The 18,069-nt window shown below is 58.0% G+C and overlaps 1 protein-coding gene across 1 annotated transcript; it reads right to left on the bottom strand.

The window, feature by feature from the left end:
• Window positions 1-2,138: 2,138 nt before the first annotated feature.
• Window positions 2,139-17,369, bottom strand: KCTD15 (potassium channel tetramerization domain containing 15). The gene is made up of 7 exons (XM_057534827.1): window positions 17,221-17,369; window positions 15,483-15,578; window positions 13,808-13,900; window positions 12,985-13,160; window positions 7,818-7,962; window positions 4,848-5,153; window positions 2,139-3,677 (listed from the first exon to the last, which is right to left on the bottom strand). Exons 3-7 carry the CDS (start codon window positions 13,871-13,873, stop codon window positions 3,519-3,521), a joined length of 852 nt encoding a protein of 283 aa, XP_057390810.1. The 5' UTR covers window positions 13,874-13,900; window positions 15,483-15,578; window positions 17,221-17,369; the 3' UTR covers window positions 2,139-3,518.
• Window positions 17,370-18,069: the final 700 nt, after the last annotated feature.

Below are 18,069 nucleotides of genomic sequence, written 5' to 3'. Positions count from 1 at the left end.
TGTGCTCTCTAGCCAAGAGCTGGCCCTCCAGCTCTGTCTAGAACTCCCCATTGGCTTGAACCAAGTGCCCTGCCTCGAACTGAAAATCCTCTGGCAGCTCCTGCATTTGTATGTTCCATCTTGTCATCCACTTAGGAGGAACTCCAATCTTGTGGGTCCTCCAGGGCCACTGCAGCTGTCGTCCTGTCTCTGGGGAGTCAGGAGGGTGGACAGGGCCTGATGGGATGGGGCCATCTTGGCAGGTAGCATTCTCCAGAGAACACAGGTCTGCCTCCTGGATGGGAGAAAGGGTAATCTCCAACCCCGTGCTCTAATTAGGCTCTGCTGGACTCAACCAAATTGGTCTTCCCCTGGTCAGGGGCTCAATAGAGCCATTTCTCACATCCATGCTTCTCTGCCCCTTTGTCAAATGTGTTAGTGGCTTGGTTTACATATACACGTGCACAAAATGAATATAGTGCAAAAGGGCCCAACCCTCCACGGCAACTCCTCACCTAGATCAGGAAGGTTCAGTATTTGGGACTAGGGCTACTCAAGGTGCTGACTCAGTGGTCAAGCCAAGTCCCAGGTGTGAGGAGCAGTGGTGCAAGAGTCACTCAAGCCAGAGTACCTTCTTGTGGCTGCCTCGGTAGATTAGAAACGAAGTGCTAGAGCTGGGTGTATAATTTATAAAATATCCTTTATTTATTCTATGGAACACAGTCAAGTGGTAGCTTAAAAAAAAAAAAAAAAAGCTTTTTAAAAGATATTAGTGTCGTGACCTGACTTTGAGCTCCGTGTCAGCAGGACAGCGGCCAAAGCCCCCTGCTGTAGCTTTGCAGAGTTCTCTTCTGCACGGGCAGAGGTCTGGTGGGGAACAGGGAAGTGTTGGCACAGCTATCTGTCCAGTTGCTTATAATCAAGAATACTTTATGAAGAGCAGAAGTAACACATATCACTGGCAACTGATCAAGAGATTACTTACAATAGGGTATATTCATTCCAGGAAGCATAAAAAACGTTTGTACTTATTGTTTATGGGGACTATCTTAGAATTTTAGCATCACTTTGGGAACATGGCACTTCTCTACAAATTTAGAAACTCCCTAAATCATACTTCCTCGTTTGTCTCAATTAGTAAGGAGATGATAAGAGTAACATTCAGTAAGGTAGTTACTCTTTTTTTTTTTTTTTTTTTTAGCACAATGGTTTAATCAAAATGATAGTTTGCTTGAAAATGTTAGGGAATCTCCACCAACCGGCACCCATGCTGGCTATCGTACTATAAAAATCCATAAACACACGCGGCACTGAGCTGTTTCCACGAGACTTCCTTTCTAATAAACACAACACTTTCTCCTCCTCTCAGATGTGAACCATTGATGCCAAAATGCCCATGTGCCAACTGTAGGCATGTTGCTGAGCAAAGGAGAAGGCTGGCAAGTCTGTCCAGCAAATTCGATTGTACAGTGGGATGGCGACCGCTTTGCGGCCTCACACAGCGCATGGCTGTGGCCCGTCCCCCAGGCAGGGAGAGGCTGGTGGCCCTTACTGGCATGGGAAAGGGTCCTGGCCAGTTAGAACATAAGGACTTTGAGGAAAAATACAAAAAGGCTCATTAAAATTGGAGGCCTGCGTAAGTACATCCAAACTCCTCGGAAAGAGACGCATTGAGGTCTTGTGCTGAGCTAGGGTGACCCGTCCTCATGCGCAGGGCTGCGTGTCCCCTGGCTGGCCTGAGCCACGCATGGACTGCCTGCCACCTTCTCCTACTGCTCTGCGGGGCTCTGAAGAGGACATCAACCTCAACCAAAAACCAGAGGGAAGGAAAGATCACAAACATTGAAGACTGGGTTCAAAAGTCCCTGGACACTTTGGGTCTGCCTTTCCCCAGCTTGCATCTGGTTAGGGGCTGTGAATCAGAATTCAGAATCTGTGCTGCCCAGGGGGGAACAGGCACAGCAGTGAGGAAACACCCACATGCAATAAACAACAGCAAGCTCAGGACCCTTGTGCCTGCCCCTCCCCCAGTCACCGCTGCTGGTTCTTCCCCATCTGAACTGAAGGAACCGAGGGAGGCATCCCATCCCCAAACCTCCCTGCGCAGCGTGGAATGCTGGAATCTGGCTGCCGCTTCTGCACAGGGTGGAGCCTCAGTCTTTCGCTTTATAGCATCATTTATGGCATGAACTAGGAACATAATGTGTTTACACAAACACGCGACAATTGTACATCAGCATCTTTACAATATTAAAGGAGTCATATACAAGTCTACAGGCATCGTACAAGGGGGCAGTGCTGGCCGGGACGCCCCGCCCACCCAGCAGTTCTCTGCGGTTTCTCCAACCCGGGAAAAGAGCCATCTCGGGAGGGGAGGGGAACTGTGACAAGGCAGGCGGTATCCATCGTTGGACCTGTCGTCTGAGAGGCAGCAGGTCTGTGGGGACCCCTCAGAGGCAGTCCTCGTTGGAATCCGGGGCCAAGAACCCAAGGTATGACTCTGTCCGGGTCTTACTGGCAAGCTAGTGTAACAACAGTCTAATTAAAATTCAGTGTGCATATGAGTGTGGGAAAATCAGAGTGGGGGACGGCTTCCTGAGCTGGGGACCCAGAGGATGCTGCTGACAGATGGGCCCCTTTCACCGTGGGGCCCATTCCTGAGGTAAGGATGTGGTGTGGCCCCGTGGCTGGTCCTGATGGGGAGATGACTTCTCTGGGAGCCCAGGTGTGCGCACGCACAGATAGGAATCGAAGGCCCTGGGCATTAGTTGGTCAGGTGGTTCTCAAGTGTGGCCTGTGCCCCAGGCGGCAGCAAAGGTAGGGTCTCACAGCTATCCATCCCCCACGCCTGTACCACCCTCCTCCCAGCAGCCCCACCCCGTGGGAGCCCAGTTTCAGCCCCTGTGGCACTGCCATCCCTGCATCTGCCCCTAGAGCAGGGACCAGAAGTCTCGAAGCCCTGCTCTGCGGGCACCTGGGCCCGAGTGTCCGGCAGCTCTTCCACCCCCCCATGCAGACATGCTGTGCGTCCGACTGAGCTGAGCACCAGATAAGGAAGCATTGGTCTTTGTCGGCCTCTCTGACTTGTGCACTGACAGTTACTTCCGTCTTAAATACTGTAGAAAAATAAGCCATCTCTGACGCAAGGAGACCCACTGGAGTCTGCCGCGTGGCGAAGGATGGACAGCTCCTCAGAGTGCACTGGGGAGGCCTCTGCTGACCCTGCCTCGGCACGTGTGGCGCCGCGAGGACCGGACTGGGAGCCGAGGGGCCCAGACAACTGGTGGCCGAGTTCTCCCACCTCGGCATCTTTGGGTCACATCAACAGTCCTTCAGTGGACGTGCCTCCAGCATCCCACATTCTGTTGCCATGACACGTGGGGCCTTGGGGCTCTCTGGGCAGGCTTTGGACCCTCCAGCCCCACCCTCAGTCTCATGGCCACCGCTAAGCAGGCATAGGCAGAACTCCCCAGCACTGTTTCCCGGTCCCTGGGGTGTTCCCAGGGCCCAGAGGCCTCAGGTGGGCGCTGAGGCAGGGCCTAGTCCAGGGGCTCCTGCTTTATTCGGACAGCAGTGGGGGTGGGCTGCGGCCGCCGCTCCTCCCGGCAAAGCACGTATTCGCTGAACTGGGAGGAGTCCACGCCACCCCCGCAGGACGCAGCCATGCTGAAACCCCTCTGGAACAGCCTCTCCAGGACCTGCCGGGGAAGAAACAGGGGTCAGTCATGCCCAGCTGCAAGCGTCTGCCTGCCCTGCCTGGCGGGCAGGTGGGCACTAGCCAGGGCACGCTACCTTCTCCTGTTAAGACACGTCTTGCTTGCTGACAGAGGCCCCTGCAGAACATCCAGCTGGGCAGCCAGAGAAGGGACAGGGGCAGCCAGGCCCCAGGGCCCCTCAAACAGCCAAACCTGGATGGGCGACCACCCTGCTGCCCTCAGGGGCCCACAACCTTGATTGGGGCCCCACTCTCTCCAGACACATGGTCCCAGGCCCCCCTCCCTCACTGAGGCCCCAGTAATAGAGACCCCGCCCCCAGCCTCTGGGCAGCCACCTGCTTCCCTGAGCTGTGAGTCCCAGATGGTTGGAGGCCTGGGGGCCCATCAGCCCAAGGGAGCTTGGGGTGGAGAGGAGGCGTCCTCCTGATGTTTGAGTCTCTGCAGGTCTCCGTGTCCATGTGGGCGGGCTTGTGCCTCTGTGAGGGCAGGGCCCGGTCACTGTGTCTGACACCTGGGTCCTGCAACTAGCAAGTGCTGACGGTTCTAGCAAGTGCTGACTAGCAAGTGCTGACGGACAGCTTGCGGGATTTTCCCCACAAAGTCCACTCTGCCCCAAGCCTGAAATAGGAGTCTGCTCCTGGGTCTGGAAGAGCTGATGGAAAATAGGCCTCCACTCCATGTGGGGCTTCCCAGCTCTCAGACCCATCTGGGGAAAGCCAGTCCAAACACGCACTGGGCGGCTGTTTGGGTGCTGGTGGCCCCGGTCAGCACGGAGGTGGCGGGGGGGCTCCAGGCCGCCGCCACTCTCAGCCTCTGACCTGCTGCTCCCACTGCCTGGGTTTAATTTGAATCCAAAGTCAGACTCTGGGTGTCAAATGAAGCACACTTTGTTAAAAATACTCTAGGCCATTTTTATAGAACATCCTTTCGGGGGAAAAAAAAAAGCATAGATCAATTTTTTTAAGTCCATCCCCCAGGCGCCATCATTTAATTATGAGCGGGACATAAATTATGCATCGACACATTGTTGCCTTTTCTGTAAGATGGCACGGAGGGCCTCGCCATTGCAGGCACCGAGCCTCCCTCCATCTCCCTCTGCCGCCGGAGGGCGTCGGGGACGCACGGGGGAGGCAGCGGCCGGCCAGCCCTCACCTGCACCGAGTTGAGCCGGCAGTAGCCGTTGAGCGGGAAGCGGATGACGTGCGTGGGGTCCTGGTTCCAGCCGGCGTTGACCGAGTTGCACATGACGTCCCCGGTCTCGGGGAAGACCTCCTCGATGAGAGCCTTCTCGCCGCTGAGCGCGATCCGCTCACCCAGGTCCGGCGTGACGCGCACCACCAGGCAGTCGCAGGCCCGGCTGCGGCGCCGCTGCTCCTGTTCCTGCTGCCAGCGCTCCAGCTCGCGCACCATGGGCTGCAGCTGGTAGTACCGCGCCTCCTCGTACAGCAGGCTGAAGTCCTGCGGGCACGCGCACACGGGTGGGGGAGGTGGGGATCTGCCCTTCCGGCTCCAGGGGGCCCCCCTCTGAGACCCTGCACCCCCAGGGCACAATGTGGTCTGGGATGGTTGTCCCCATTGTAGGGATGGGGAAAACGAGGCTCGGGTGGATGTGTGCCCGAAAAAAGGTCTTGCCTCCATCCAGGCAGCAGCTGGTGTGCACCTGTCCCAAGACCCCCTGAGCTCTTCCATCCGGCCCCAGCACTGGGGCTGGCTTCATCCCCCTGAAGCAGAGAGAAGCCTCTGGATAGACCCGGAGGCTAGATTAGAGGAGCCAGAGGCTGTGCAGATGCCTGGAAACCTGCTGATTTCTCGGCAAGGCACGGGGCAGCCCCGTCCTCACCTGCCCTGGAGGAGCTCACTGCGGAGCAGGGAGGCGAAACAGACCTGTCTGGGTTGGATTTTCGGCATCATTATCTACCAGACCTTCTCTGAGCCTCAGTTTCCTCATCTATAAAATGGATGTAAACACCCAGCTCAAAGAGGGGGTGAAGCTTAAAGGACAACAAGATCGGCCCCTGCCCTCGCAGGCAGTGTGAGGAGGTGTCTGGGGGGACGCCCACCTCTCACCAGCAGCCCACTCCCGGGCTGGCGGGCTCACACCAACCACCCCTCAGGCCCTGATGATCAGACCACTGCCCCAGTCAAACACATGTCCACCCACACCCACCCCAGCCCTGAGTAGCTGAGGACCCATGACCACACCACTCAGCTCAAGTCCGGCTGGTGAGCCTGAGGACCCCTGGGGGGAGGCAAGGAAGCCCATCCCCCAAAGCCGGGCCCACCCCACTGTGCCTAAGTCCGTTCCTCCTGCTGACTGACCCCAGCTTTTGGAGTCACCCCGAGAGAAGCCTCCCCAGGCCTGTCATCAGTCAAGAACCCACCCTGTGGAGCTAGAGACTGTCATACAGAGTGAAGTAAGTCAGAGAGAGAAAAACAAATATCGTATATTAACACATGTATGTGGAACCTAGAAAAATGGTACAGATGAACCGGTTTGCAGGGCAGAAATAGAGACACAGATGTAGAGAACAAACGTATGGACACCAAGGGGGGAAAGTGGCGGGGGGGGGGGGATGGTGGTGGGATGAATTGGGAGATTGGGATTGACATATACACACTAATATGTATAAAATAGGTAACTAATAAGAACTGCTGTATAAAAAATAAATAAAATAAAATAAAATAAAATTCAAGAATTAAAAAGAACCCATCCTGTCCCTCCACAGGGGTTCCTCAGGGCACCATGCCGGGCCTCTGCTCTCATCCACACAAGGTCTGAAATGATATCTGCAAACCAACAACCCCACTTCCTTCCTCATAGCCCAGAACATCTCCCCCCGGATGCCCCACCAGCTCTTCCACACAGGACCGCGGTGCCAATCTCCCCCAGCCTGTTCTACCCTGGGCCTCCACACATCCACTCAGGACGCAAGCTGCAGGCCAGAGGCACCCTCGAGAGCCCCCGACCCTCACCATCCACACCCGTGGCTTCTGCATCTTTTTCCTAAGTGTGAATCTAATCTACCACTCTGTTCCACCTTCACTGCCTCTACCCTCCTGCTCCCCCCCGCATCCTTTTCCACACAACAGATCTGATGGTCATGCCCCTACTCACAACCCTTCCACGGCATTCAGGGTAAAAAGCCAAATGCTGAGCCGGCCACCAGGGTCCTGACACCAAGCAGCAGCCTTCCTTCCTGCTCTTCCCTTCCCAGTTCACATGGTCCCAGGCTGCCACGTATCCAGCTCCTTGCCCTCCCCTCGCCCCTCCCCACCAAGGCCCTCGCACCCGTCTGCCCCCGTTCCTCCGCCGTCACCCAGAGAAGCAGCCTTGCCTCCAAACCCTCCCAGGCCCGCTTTCCGCATGGTTCACTCTCACAGTACTCTCTGCTTCTCTGAAGCGTTTGCCCCTGTGGAATTCAAGTGTTTTTTTGTTCATCATCTGTCTTCCCACTAGACGGTAACCACTGCGGGGACAGGACCCATGTCTGCCTTGTCTTTCACTGCATTTTCAGCCCGAGTTCGGCTGTTGGCACCCAGGAACTGAATTGAATGAAGGATAAAACAGCCCCAGGGCCACTGGGTCCTCTGGGTGCCGGCAGGAAGAAAGAAAGGAAGGACATTTGCTGGTTGGAGCTGGGGTAGCCCAGGCATGGGCTTCCTGCCTCCGGGATCCCCGTGCCGTGAGGGGCCCAGCACCAGAGGCAGGACTCTCGGAACCAGGTCGGCTGCCGCAGACAGGCTCGCCTGGAGACCTGGGGGCAGCCTTCTGTGTAAGGGTGTTTGGTTTGGATCAGTTTCCCCCTGCCAAGTGCCTACAAGGAACAGATTTGGGAACCTCTAACTCCTGTAACTCTGGCACACGACAGTCCTTCAACACGACAAACATGAAACCGGGGTAAGCGCCACTGCCGCTGCTTAATTGTTGTTACACCCTGATAAATAAGCTAAAAATGTGAGAAAACAAAATTAGTTTAGAAAAACTGATTTAGCCCTCGGCTTCATCGTTTAAGTTTTTATGGTTGCCATGACAACTGTGGGTCCATTTATTAAGTCACAGCCTACCCTGTGTAATGCCACTGCACAGGCAGTGTGCCGTGCAGCTGCCGGCTGCGGACTTACCTTGAAGTCATCTGGGAGCAGCAGTTTCGACGTCCGCAGGAAGCTCAGGACATAGCGGAAAATCTCCCCATCCCGGTCGATGAAATAATGTTGCTTCAAACTGTCCAGGACGATGGGCTCGGTGCCATTGAAGAGGCGGCTTATTCTGGGAGAGATGGGGGCGGAGATGTGGGATGGAAGGGCAGGTCCACCTGCCCCACCCCGACTCCTTAGCGCTCCCCCTGCTGGAGGGGCGAGGGACCTTACATGGGTGACTCTGGGACTGCGCCAGGACTGAAAAGGATGTCTGCACGTGCCAGCGGCAGCCAGGCCACAGTCAGCAGGGACACCAGCACGTGCACACACCCCGCCTACACTCCCAAGCCACAGCCAGAGAGAGACACACCCAGCTCTATACACCCGCCTGCCCGCTGACACGGGTTACAGGCCTGGAAAACCACAGCGAGACACAGACACAGCCACCTCGTCCCACGCACACAAACCCTTGCCGGACAGAACTGCCCAGAAGACCCCCACTGACCATCAGACACGCCAGCTCACAGCCACCCTTCCAGTGAACACATGTAAACCAGCTGACACACTCCCGGGTCACACACATCCACCTCACCCAACCCGCGTGAACGAGCATCGGACAGGACACACCCGCGCAGCAGGCACAGTGTCACATGGTCTCCTCCCTCACAACACACAAATCACAGGCAGACCCAGACACATCCCGGTGAGGGACACACCAGGCAGCACGGGTCCACCAGAGACACAGCTACGTACACTCAACAAACTCACAGACGAACCACCCACAGCCCTGTGCTCGGGGAACCCTAGGGGAGAACAGAGGCAGGCACCGGGGACAGCATGTGTGTGTGCAGCTACAGTGCACGCACGTACACACACACACGCATACTCCAGTGTGTACACACATACCAGTGTGGATGCACACAGAACAGTGCACACACATGCTCGAATGCGTGCACGCGTGCTACAGCGTGTGTGCGCCGGGGAGGGGACCGCGATGGGAGGCCAGGTCCCAGCACCCCATCTTCTGAAGGGCAGTGGCTCTGACAGAAGCACAGGGCCTGCAGGAGGCTCTCGGGGCGCCCTGATGCCTGGCCCCTTCCACTCCAGGGGGGAGGAACCAGGCCTCCCCACTTCCCAGGGCGGCAGGCTCTGGTTTGGCTAACTTCCCCTGCAGACCCCAGGCCCCAGTGGGGAGCGTTAGGACACCCCGAAGAGGGGTGGGGACAGCCAAGAGCTTGACTCGGGAACCGCAGGGAGGTCGGCAGGGTCTCCCCAGGGGCAGCACCGCCAGACATCCTTCAGCAGACAGGCAGGGCCACACACACGTCCCCAGCTGGACCCTGCACAGCCTGGGAGAAGGGTGGCCCCGACCTGGGCCCCAGGCCTTCCAGCCCAACCTGTACAAGCCGAGGCTTAGCCCCCCCACTCTCTGCCTGCACCGGCAAGACCTCCCAGGAGGGCTCCCCCCTCCCTCAGCTGCCCACTCCTCCGTCTGCTCCGGGTCACTGCTCCTTGGGCCCTGCCCCACTCCTGCCACCGTGCGCCAGGGCAATGAGCTGGGCAGAAGCTGAGGGGTCACGGCACCCAAAGCCTCTCTCAGGGCCTACCATTGACCCCATCCACCCTGGTGGCCTGGTACACTTCAGGCATCGGCCAGGAGGGTCTGCCCAGGGGTAGAGTGACTAACCTGTTCTCACTCTGGGGACATGGCCCAGCGGGGCTGTATAAAGGGCAAGGCTGCCTCGTAGATGGGCAAGAGCAGGCCAGAGCCCACGGGGAGGTGTGGAGAGGCCCGAGCCTGTGGAACCAGTGCTGCGGTCACCCAGATACAACTCATCTCACAGCTCCAAAGGCCATGAGCCCTATCCACCCCCAGGCCTGGTGACAGTGATACTGGGGAACACAGCCCCGCTGGAAAGCTCTGTGGGCTCCATGGCCTATTCCAGGCCTCAAACTCCCCAAGACCTAACCTCAGCAGAGCTTGGGCATCCAGATGTCAGAATAAGGGCCACCCAGCAGCCCTGGAGACAGACAGGACTGAGCGAGGCTGCCAGGTGCCGTGGGCAGTCATCAGCAGGCTGCTGAGGGACCCCACGTGGCACCAGCAGGAAGAAGTAAGAGCCACTTCCATAGGTTAGCCAGCAAGTGTGAAGCCTCAGCCTCGCTGCAGAATTTTCTCCACCCTTCCTGGTTGAGCTCAAGCGCTGTGTGCAGCAAGCAATGTTCCACGGCTGCTTGTGTCGCAAATCCCTCCTGACATCAGGCTGTGAAGCTCCAGACCTGTTGGTCTAGAGGACTCCCAATCCACCACATTCCTGGGCTTCCTGCGTTCTAGGTTGTCTTATTGGTCCAAGGCCAGAAGGCTCTCAATCTGCCTTATTTCAGGACTGGCTGGTTCTAGGTCTTTCCACGGTTCGGTGTCTCTTCACAGACTAAGGCCTTTCATGCCCTCAGGGTCTGAAGCTATCAAGGACAGGAGCAGCTTGAGGGAAGGTTAGGACAGTCACTTCAAAGGGAGCTCCCGACACGAGTGTGGTGTTAAGAGTCCATTCCCACCCCAGGCCACTCTCTGAGGGAGGCTGCAGGTTCGGGGTACCAACCTCAGAAGCCTTCCACAGAATAAGCTGGCCAGTTCTGACCCCAGCTGATAGGGGTTGTCTTCTTTTTCTTCTTTCTTTCTTTCTTTAAGCTTTGGCTCCAATTTCCTGCATGTTTCAGTGGCAGGTTTTATTAGTTCTAAAGTTCCTGGACATCTTAATTTGTTGCTTCCCACAGTGAGGATGAACGCAAGCGTGGGGCTGCCACGGCCGGAGCTAAACGATGTCCAGCAAGTGCGGTGGCAGACACAGGAGTCGACTCCCAGCCCCGGGCAGCTGGGCGGGGCCGGCTCTGGGCGAGGACCCGTTGGCGCTCCCTGCCTTGCAGCCACCCTGACCAGCCAAGAACCAGAAGCCCAGGCATAGCTGTGTGGGCACCGGGACCTGAGGGGGTGGGGGGTCTCCTGGCATTGCCCAGGGTGGGACTTTGCTGACATCCAGAACTCCCTCCACCCCGGGTGACCTTAACACAATTCTCCATCTCCAGGTGATCTATACATCGGTGACCCTGAGTGAGGGATTGATCTTTGTTTCCAGAATTAGTGAAAAACAGTTTTTTAATTTTAATAATTTACTCAGTGAGAGATCCAAGGGGCTCTGGCCAGCAGAGCTGCCCAACCCACTTCTCAGGCCTGGCCTGACCCACTGTCCTGACTGTCCTACAGGTCCGTCCCCCCCATGCCCCCCCACCGCCCCCATCCCCCCTCCCCCGCCTCTAGGCCAAAGCTTCAGGCCCAAGGAGCAGCTCTCCTGTGAGCTGGAAGCCATCCAGGCAGAACAACAGGTTCATCCTGAGGCTCAGCCCCAGGGAAGAATGCAGCCCGCCACCCCCTCTGGGCACATCCTGCTGGCCCGAGGGTCCCACAGGTCACGGCCCCCCCCCCACCGGCAAGATGGCCCGCCCCACGTCAGAGCAGGACAATGGGTGAGGATGGGCTGTGGGTCTGGGAGGGGAGGACCACCCCCCTGCCCACCCTGCTCCAGGCAGCAGCCTGGAGACAGAATGAGGAGGCCATTCCCCGCAGGCCTGGGCCATGATGACTCCAGAAAGGCAAGTGTCTGATTTCAGGAAACACTCTTCAGAGAGGTTGTGGGCAAGGGTTTTATGAATTTCACTCGCAAACGTCGTCAACCGATTAAGGGATGATCTATCTCAAACAATGCACGAATGCCGCAGAAGGCAAAATTGAAATTAAATAAGCAGAATCCATCTCCCATCCTAGACAGGGCTCTGCCAGAGAGTGCCAGGCCAACACAGCTGACGTGGCCTCCTGGATGCTGCCCCCTCCTTGGCCCCCAGGTCACAAGTGCCCCAGGCCTAGCCTCTGTCTGCTGAGGGAGTGAAGCTCCAACCGCCACCTGCACCCAATTCCCCAAATTCTGAACGAGACACTGCATCCGCCTCCAGCACTCCCCGCTGGAGGGCGCCACCCCGGCCTCCAACGAGCTCCCAAAGCCGCCACTTTCACACGCTGTGAATCCTCCATGCTCTGAGCAGCCACGCCAGCCACGAGGCAGCCTGATCAGAGAGCTTCCCAGAGCCGATCCCCCTCTCTGTCTGGGGGATTAATTAACTCCTCTTTTTATTTTAAATGTCTAAAACAGAGGTGATGCCCTGCAGCCGTGGCCCTCCCGCTGCCAGCCCTCAGTGGTGGCCGCCTCGCTGTACCAGGAGCAAGCAGTCCCAGGCTCAGCAAGCAACATGAGGCATCATCTCCAGGAGATGCTCAGAGACCCATCCCACCTCTGGTCAGCCCTGCCGTTATAGGGGGAAACCAGGTCTGCCCCTAGGAGAGAAATGCCTGAGAGGCAAAAGCAGGAGAGTCAGCAGTGCCCGGCGCCTCCCAAAGATGAGTCCAGGAGTCAGGAGCACCGGGGAGCTGGGCAGAGTGTAAAGCTCCCTGTAGGGAGGGTCCTGGTCAGAGACGCTTTGCCCACTGATGGCGGTATGTGGCTCACGCTTATCCATAGCTGTGGATATTCCCGAACATCATGTAATTCCTAGCCAGTCACTGCAACCCCCCCAAATCCAAGGGAGCCGGCTGCTAGCCCTTAGGGTCCAGCAGTGGCCACCCAAACAGGCAAAGATGACAAATTGCAGCTCCCCCTCATCCTTCCCCTTATGCTCTATCCCAAGGATTAGACTCGGAAGTAGGATGAACTATTTCTCCCCAGCATGACCCCAAGAAGTACGCAGCATTGCTCACGAATGGTGCCCTGCAAAGGCCAGGCTTGAGTCTCGCTCAAGAGTAACATGATGGAACATGAGACTCCCCAGCCAGCTGCTGGCCAGCGGCAGGTGGGGCTGGCTCTGAAAAGTGGCCTCTGCCAGTGAGTCAGGAACTCCACCTAACACTACTAATGCCACCAGCTCAGGGTCACAAGTCCCGATGCAAAGCAGCCATTAACAGGGAGACTCAGCTTCCTAAACCCTAGCTCCCCAGGTCTAGGAGCAGGGGGGGCCTTGGAGAGCCCTGCGTGTTGGCTGGTAGCAGGCTACAGATGCTGCCTGTCACCACTGCACGCCCCGGTGCCATGAGGGGCTTGGCTCTTACCTGGAGTCAGGGTACTTGGTGAGCGTGGCCAGGCTGCTGGTGTACATGTGGCCGCCCACGTCGATGTGCACAGGCGCGTTGGACTTAGTGAGCTGGGCCGGCAGTGGGATCCCCTGGGCGGCCAGGGGAGACACAGGCGACCGGGTGAGAGACAACCGAGACATGCTTCCTCCCTCCTGGAGTTGGAAACAAGGCACAAAACAAGGGTTTCTCCACGACGGAGCTATGCACTCCTTTTATTGCCAATGTGATCACAGATCTAATCAGATCACTTCTGCCTGTGCCTGATCACATATTCAGCTGACAAATTATGGCCACCACTGTAATTAAGTGTATTTGCATCATTTTCTTCAAAGTACCAGAGGGAAAAAAGAAAGATGCTTATTAGCAATAAGAAATCAAGAAAAAAAATTTTTTTCAAGGTGTCAGCCTCCAGGGGCATAAAACAAACTGCAAAATTCTAATTAAAGGTCGTGGGCTTATGTGTTAGATGTGAAATATCCCCTGACAAACGAATCACCAATTTGTGAATTGGGATTCAGGGGTTTTTGCAAGTTTGTCTCAGTAACGAGACACCTCTAAATTAGTGACTTCCTCAGCACCTAAGGCGTTGAGTTTTATACATGTAGTAAATTTCACATCAAATTAAGAGCATTTTTGTTTCAAAAAAAATACATAATCGTACGGCCAGTCAACAGCCATCTCTTGAATGCCACAGCTATGGCGGCGGCTGCGAGGAAGGGCAGCCAGTGAGCTGGCGCTTGGGAAGAGGGCGAAGAGGAGGACACCAGCCCTGGACCCAGCCCACCCTGCTGGCTCTCACCGCGGTGCCAGTGCTGCCGTGGGCGTGAAGCGAGGACCCGCTCGGCCGCTCCTTGCGGTGAGGCATCTAGGCTTCCATCGCTGCCCAGAGTATCTGCGGGAAGCACCAACACAACCAGACAGGACTTACTCCTCAGTGGTCCTGGGCGCCGTGTCTCCCAGTCAAAGATGCTTACAATCCTCCTTTATGAACATGCGTCCCAGGACCCCATGCCCTACCACACTGCCCGCTACTATCCTGCCCCCACACCCCAAAGCAAGCCTCCGGGCCATAGGAGATTACTTACACACACACACACAGACACACACACACACACATACACACACTCACTCACTCACTCACACATGTGTTTTCAGGGCAGCTCCATGTCTGCTAATTCAGCTAATGACAGTACTGAAACATATGCTCACCATTATTGCCCCCAAAATGTTTCAGAACAAATCCGATTTTCCTGGTATTTTGCTTTCGAGACACGTTACCAAGCATGTCTCCTCTTGCTTCAGAGAGAACCCTGGGAACCACAGCTCAGAGAGGATCCCCCCACCCTCCATGGGCTGGGGAGCCCCAGGACCTCTCTGAACACCGTCTCTGCAGTGTTAAGATGCAGTTTGCAACTGGCTGGACACAGAGAAGCCAGGGAAGAGCGAAAGTCACTTAGGAAGCCACCGTTCCCCCTGTGGCTCCTTAGAGAAGAAAACTTGTCTTTGTTTGCCCAGCCTGCACCTCTGCAGTTTCTCCCCAGACCCCGGGAATGGTCTTGTCTGTGCCTAATATATTCCAGATCCCTTTGGGATCACAGCCCCAAGGCATTAGAAAGCTGGCCAGAAGGAGACAGCAGCTCAGCTAATGAACACTCTCTCCTGCCCCTCCCCACAGTCAGTCTCCTCTGAGCCGCAATCACCTGAAATAAGATTGTCCCACAGTCTCTAGAAGCTGTCTGAGAACACTCTGCAGGCCCTATGCAGGAGAGCTGGAGAAGAGCAGGTTTAAGCAGACCCTTCCACTGACCTGGGGCTGGGAGAGACGTACACAGTGGCTATCATGCCCCCCGCCCCCACTGGCTGCCACATACCTAAACCTGGACTTATCCGTTGCAGGTTTAACCGAACCTCTCTCAAGAATTGACTTTGTGCCTTGAAATTCAACATCCAGTTTTAATACATGAACCAAGGTCCAATGAGAATCAAATCCTGCAAATTTAAGCCAGGTCACTCTCCCAGGATTTGTCCTGCCCTCGGTGTCCTGGCAAGTCCTCTGACAGGAAACGGGTGGGGGTGGCTATTAGCAGACAGTGATGTTTAACTTCTAGCTGTCCAGGGTCTGCTGCTTTGGGCATTCCTGAGTTCCCGCAAGCTTCAAAAAGAAAACCAGGTCACTTATCTCAAGGAAGTTCTGAGAAACCAAAACGTATCTCAGGAATGGGCTATCCTGCCCTGGGAGGCTCTGCTAGGGAGGAGTCAGAAGGAAAGCCACACTGAGGATAAACTGTGCTGGAAGGAATTCCGATGGAACGTCTATCAAAGCGGACTGCACAATGCCGGCCCTACTGCCAGGACACTACTCAGGAGTGACGTGTAACACCAAGTACCCATCACAAAAGCTGTTCCATCCTGTTCTCACCCAGACTTTTCCATCGCGAGCACCACCTGATGTTCATGGGACACCAGAAACTCACCACTGGAAGCCCCAGGCTGTACGCCTTGCCGCGAACCTCCACTGCTCCCTCCGACAAACGCATCTGTGCTGGACAACGGCCCTTTCCCCGAGACCACTGCCAAGGTCAGAAGCATAAAGTGGGTGCAGGAAGAGACACAAGTTCATTCCGCCAGCACCAGCATCAAACCCACGACCAGCCCCAGCTCGCCACGGCCCTCCCGAGGCTCAGCCAAACCGCCTGTTGCAGGGGCCTCGGCGGTAGTGTGCTGCCCGGCCCGCGGGTTTCCAAACTGGCTGGGTATTGACCCGCTTCTCCAGGCTGCGGCGGGAGCCCGGGGTCCCGCGCCCGCCCCGCCACCGAGCCCCGCCCGCCCGAGCAGAGGGAAGCGAGCAGAATGCCACGCTCATTTACACACAAAATGATTTTGTGTCCCATTGTGCTCGCAGTTGTTCAGCTCTCTGGGGGTGATTAAACTGGCTGAGCTGCGGCAGCTTGAGACGATTTCACTAAATCGCTTCTTCGTGAAGTCGCTTCTTTGCTAAGCTGTTATTTTAACCATAAAAGGTAAACAGAAGGCGGCTCAAGAACTCCCTTCAGGTCTGCGCCCAGGGCGCCAGCCCCAGGCAAGAGGGCCAGGGGCCTGCAGAATTGTCCAGGGGGCGGGCCGGAAGGGAGGCAGGCGGGCCACCTGGCGCGCGCCAGCCCGGCCGCGGAGCCCGCCGGCCGGTGTGAACTTCGTTCGGGGCGGCCGGAGCCGGCTGGGTGCAGGCCGGCGGCGCCGCGGGCGGCGGTGGCCGCAGCACCCAAAGCGCCTGGCAGGACCGCGAGGGTGTGCGGCACGGGCGGGGCGGAAGACAAAGTTAAATCAAGAGGCAGACACTTAGAGACCACAGATGGGAAGCTCGCCTAATTAAGGACGTAAAAGCGCTTTTGTTCTCAAAGTTTATTGTTGCCGGGATTTAAAAAAAAATTAATTGAAACTAATGCTGTTATTCAATCGTGCAGTTAAATTCCTTCATGCACATTTGAGACGCGGAGTGAAAACTTGAAGCTGATCTTTCTGCAGTCGGAGGTGGGGGGCGCGGGAGGACTGAAACGCGCTCCAGCTACGGGGGAGGGGGGCTGTTTGCGAGTGTGCCGGTGCGCGCGTCCAGGTCAGGGGGTACCGGCGGGAATCGGGGATCCGGAGGCGGCGATCGCATCTCCGCGCGGCCCGCCTGGGGCTCCAGACCCCGCGCGCTTGGGACGACCACCAGACCGCCAGCCCCTCCCGCTCCGTTTCGGACTGGCGGGTGGGCGTCAGAGGACGCACATCTGTCCCGTTGGAGACTTTTTCTCTCTCTGATTTGGACACCAAGCCGGGTCCAGTCAGCCGAAGCCCCAGCTGCGTGAGCCGGGTTCTGACCCCGGAAACTCGCCGGCCCTGCAGGGCGCTCGGCCCTGCACTGAGGCCCGAGTGCCGGGACCTGAACACCCCCTCACCCCCACCACCCCGTGCGGCAGGAAGCTCAGTGCCCGCCCGCGTGGGGAGGGTCCACCCGGGGCCAAGGCCGGCCCACGTGGGCAGTCCCCCCCCTCCCGCACCAGGCCTTTGTGCTGGGTGCCCCCGTGCCGCCAGCCCCCGCCGCCCTGCACCGGGACAAAGCAGCCGCCCCTCCCACGTCCGAATCACGGCCGGGCGACTTTCTGGGTATCGCAGCCACTTTAGGGACAGGCGTGCGCGTCGCTGAGCGGTGGCCGCCCGCGCGGGGCTTACCTCGGAGCCGGAGCGGCGGATCGGACTCGGGCGCAGCCCCCGCCCCGCGCAGCCGCTGGTCTCGGGCGCCGGGCGCAGCCTCGCCGCCTCTGCTCGCTGCGCGGGTCGCTCCGGTCTCGTCCTGGAGTTACTTTCTCTCTCGCCCCCAACCCTCCCCCCACCCACCCCTCCCGCCCCGGCCCCCGCTTCGCGCGGCCCCTCGCGGCGCGGCGCGCCGGGGCCTCCCCTCCCCGCCCTCCCCTCGCCTCCTCCCCTCCTCGCGGCCGCCGCCGCCGCCTCCTCTTCGCGCCGCTCTCCGGCTGCCCTCCCGCCGCTCCCACCTCCTCTCCTCCCTCCTCTCTCTCCAGCGGCCTTCCCCGATTGCTGGCGAGAAAGCCAGCCCCCCACCTTAGCCCGTAGCCCGCGCCCCGTCGCGGCCGAGCCCGGACGCAAAGGGCAGCGATCCGGCTCCAAATTACCCAGCGCTGCGAGCGCGAGCGGGAGCGCGCGGCGACTCCTGGCTCGGGGCTCGGCTGCGCCGCGGGGCAGAGGATTAGAGTCGCAATTAGCTCCGCGCGCCCGCGCCTGCCGCGCTTGGCGACAAAAATGCGCCGTTTCCCTTCCTTTAGCCGGGCGATCACCACCCGCCTCCCCCGGAGTCCGCGCCTTCCCGCCGGGGCCTCCGCCAGGACCCTCCCGGGAGCGGTGCGCCCAGGCCCCCGCGCCCTCCGCCGCCCAGCCCCCCGCCCCCCGCCGGCCAGCCACGCGGCGCCCGGGCCTCCTCCGGGCTCGGGAGGGGGTGGGGGAGAAGCTGATTTTAATCATTGTCATTTCATCTGATGTAATATTTCCCTGGGCGCTTTCAGCTGG

The sequence above is a fragment of the Balaenoptera acutorostrata genome, chromosome 19 (assembly GCF_949987535.1).
Source record: "Balaenoptera acutorostrata chromosome 19, mBalAcu1.1, whole genome shotgun sequence".
Taxonomy (NCBI): domain Eukaryota; kingdom Metazoa; phylum Chordata; class Mammalia; order Artiodactyla; family Balaenopteridae; genus Balaenoptera; species Balaenoptera acutorostrata.
Note: the sequence above shows the minus strand (reverse complement) of the source record. Positions and strands in the feature narration are given on the sequence as shown.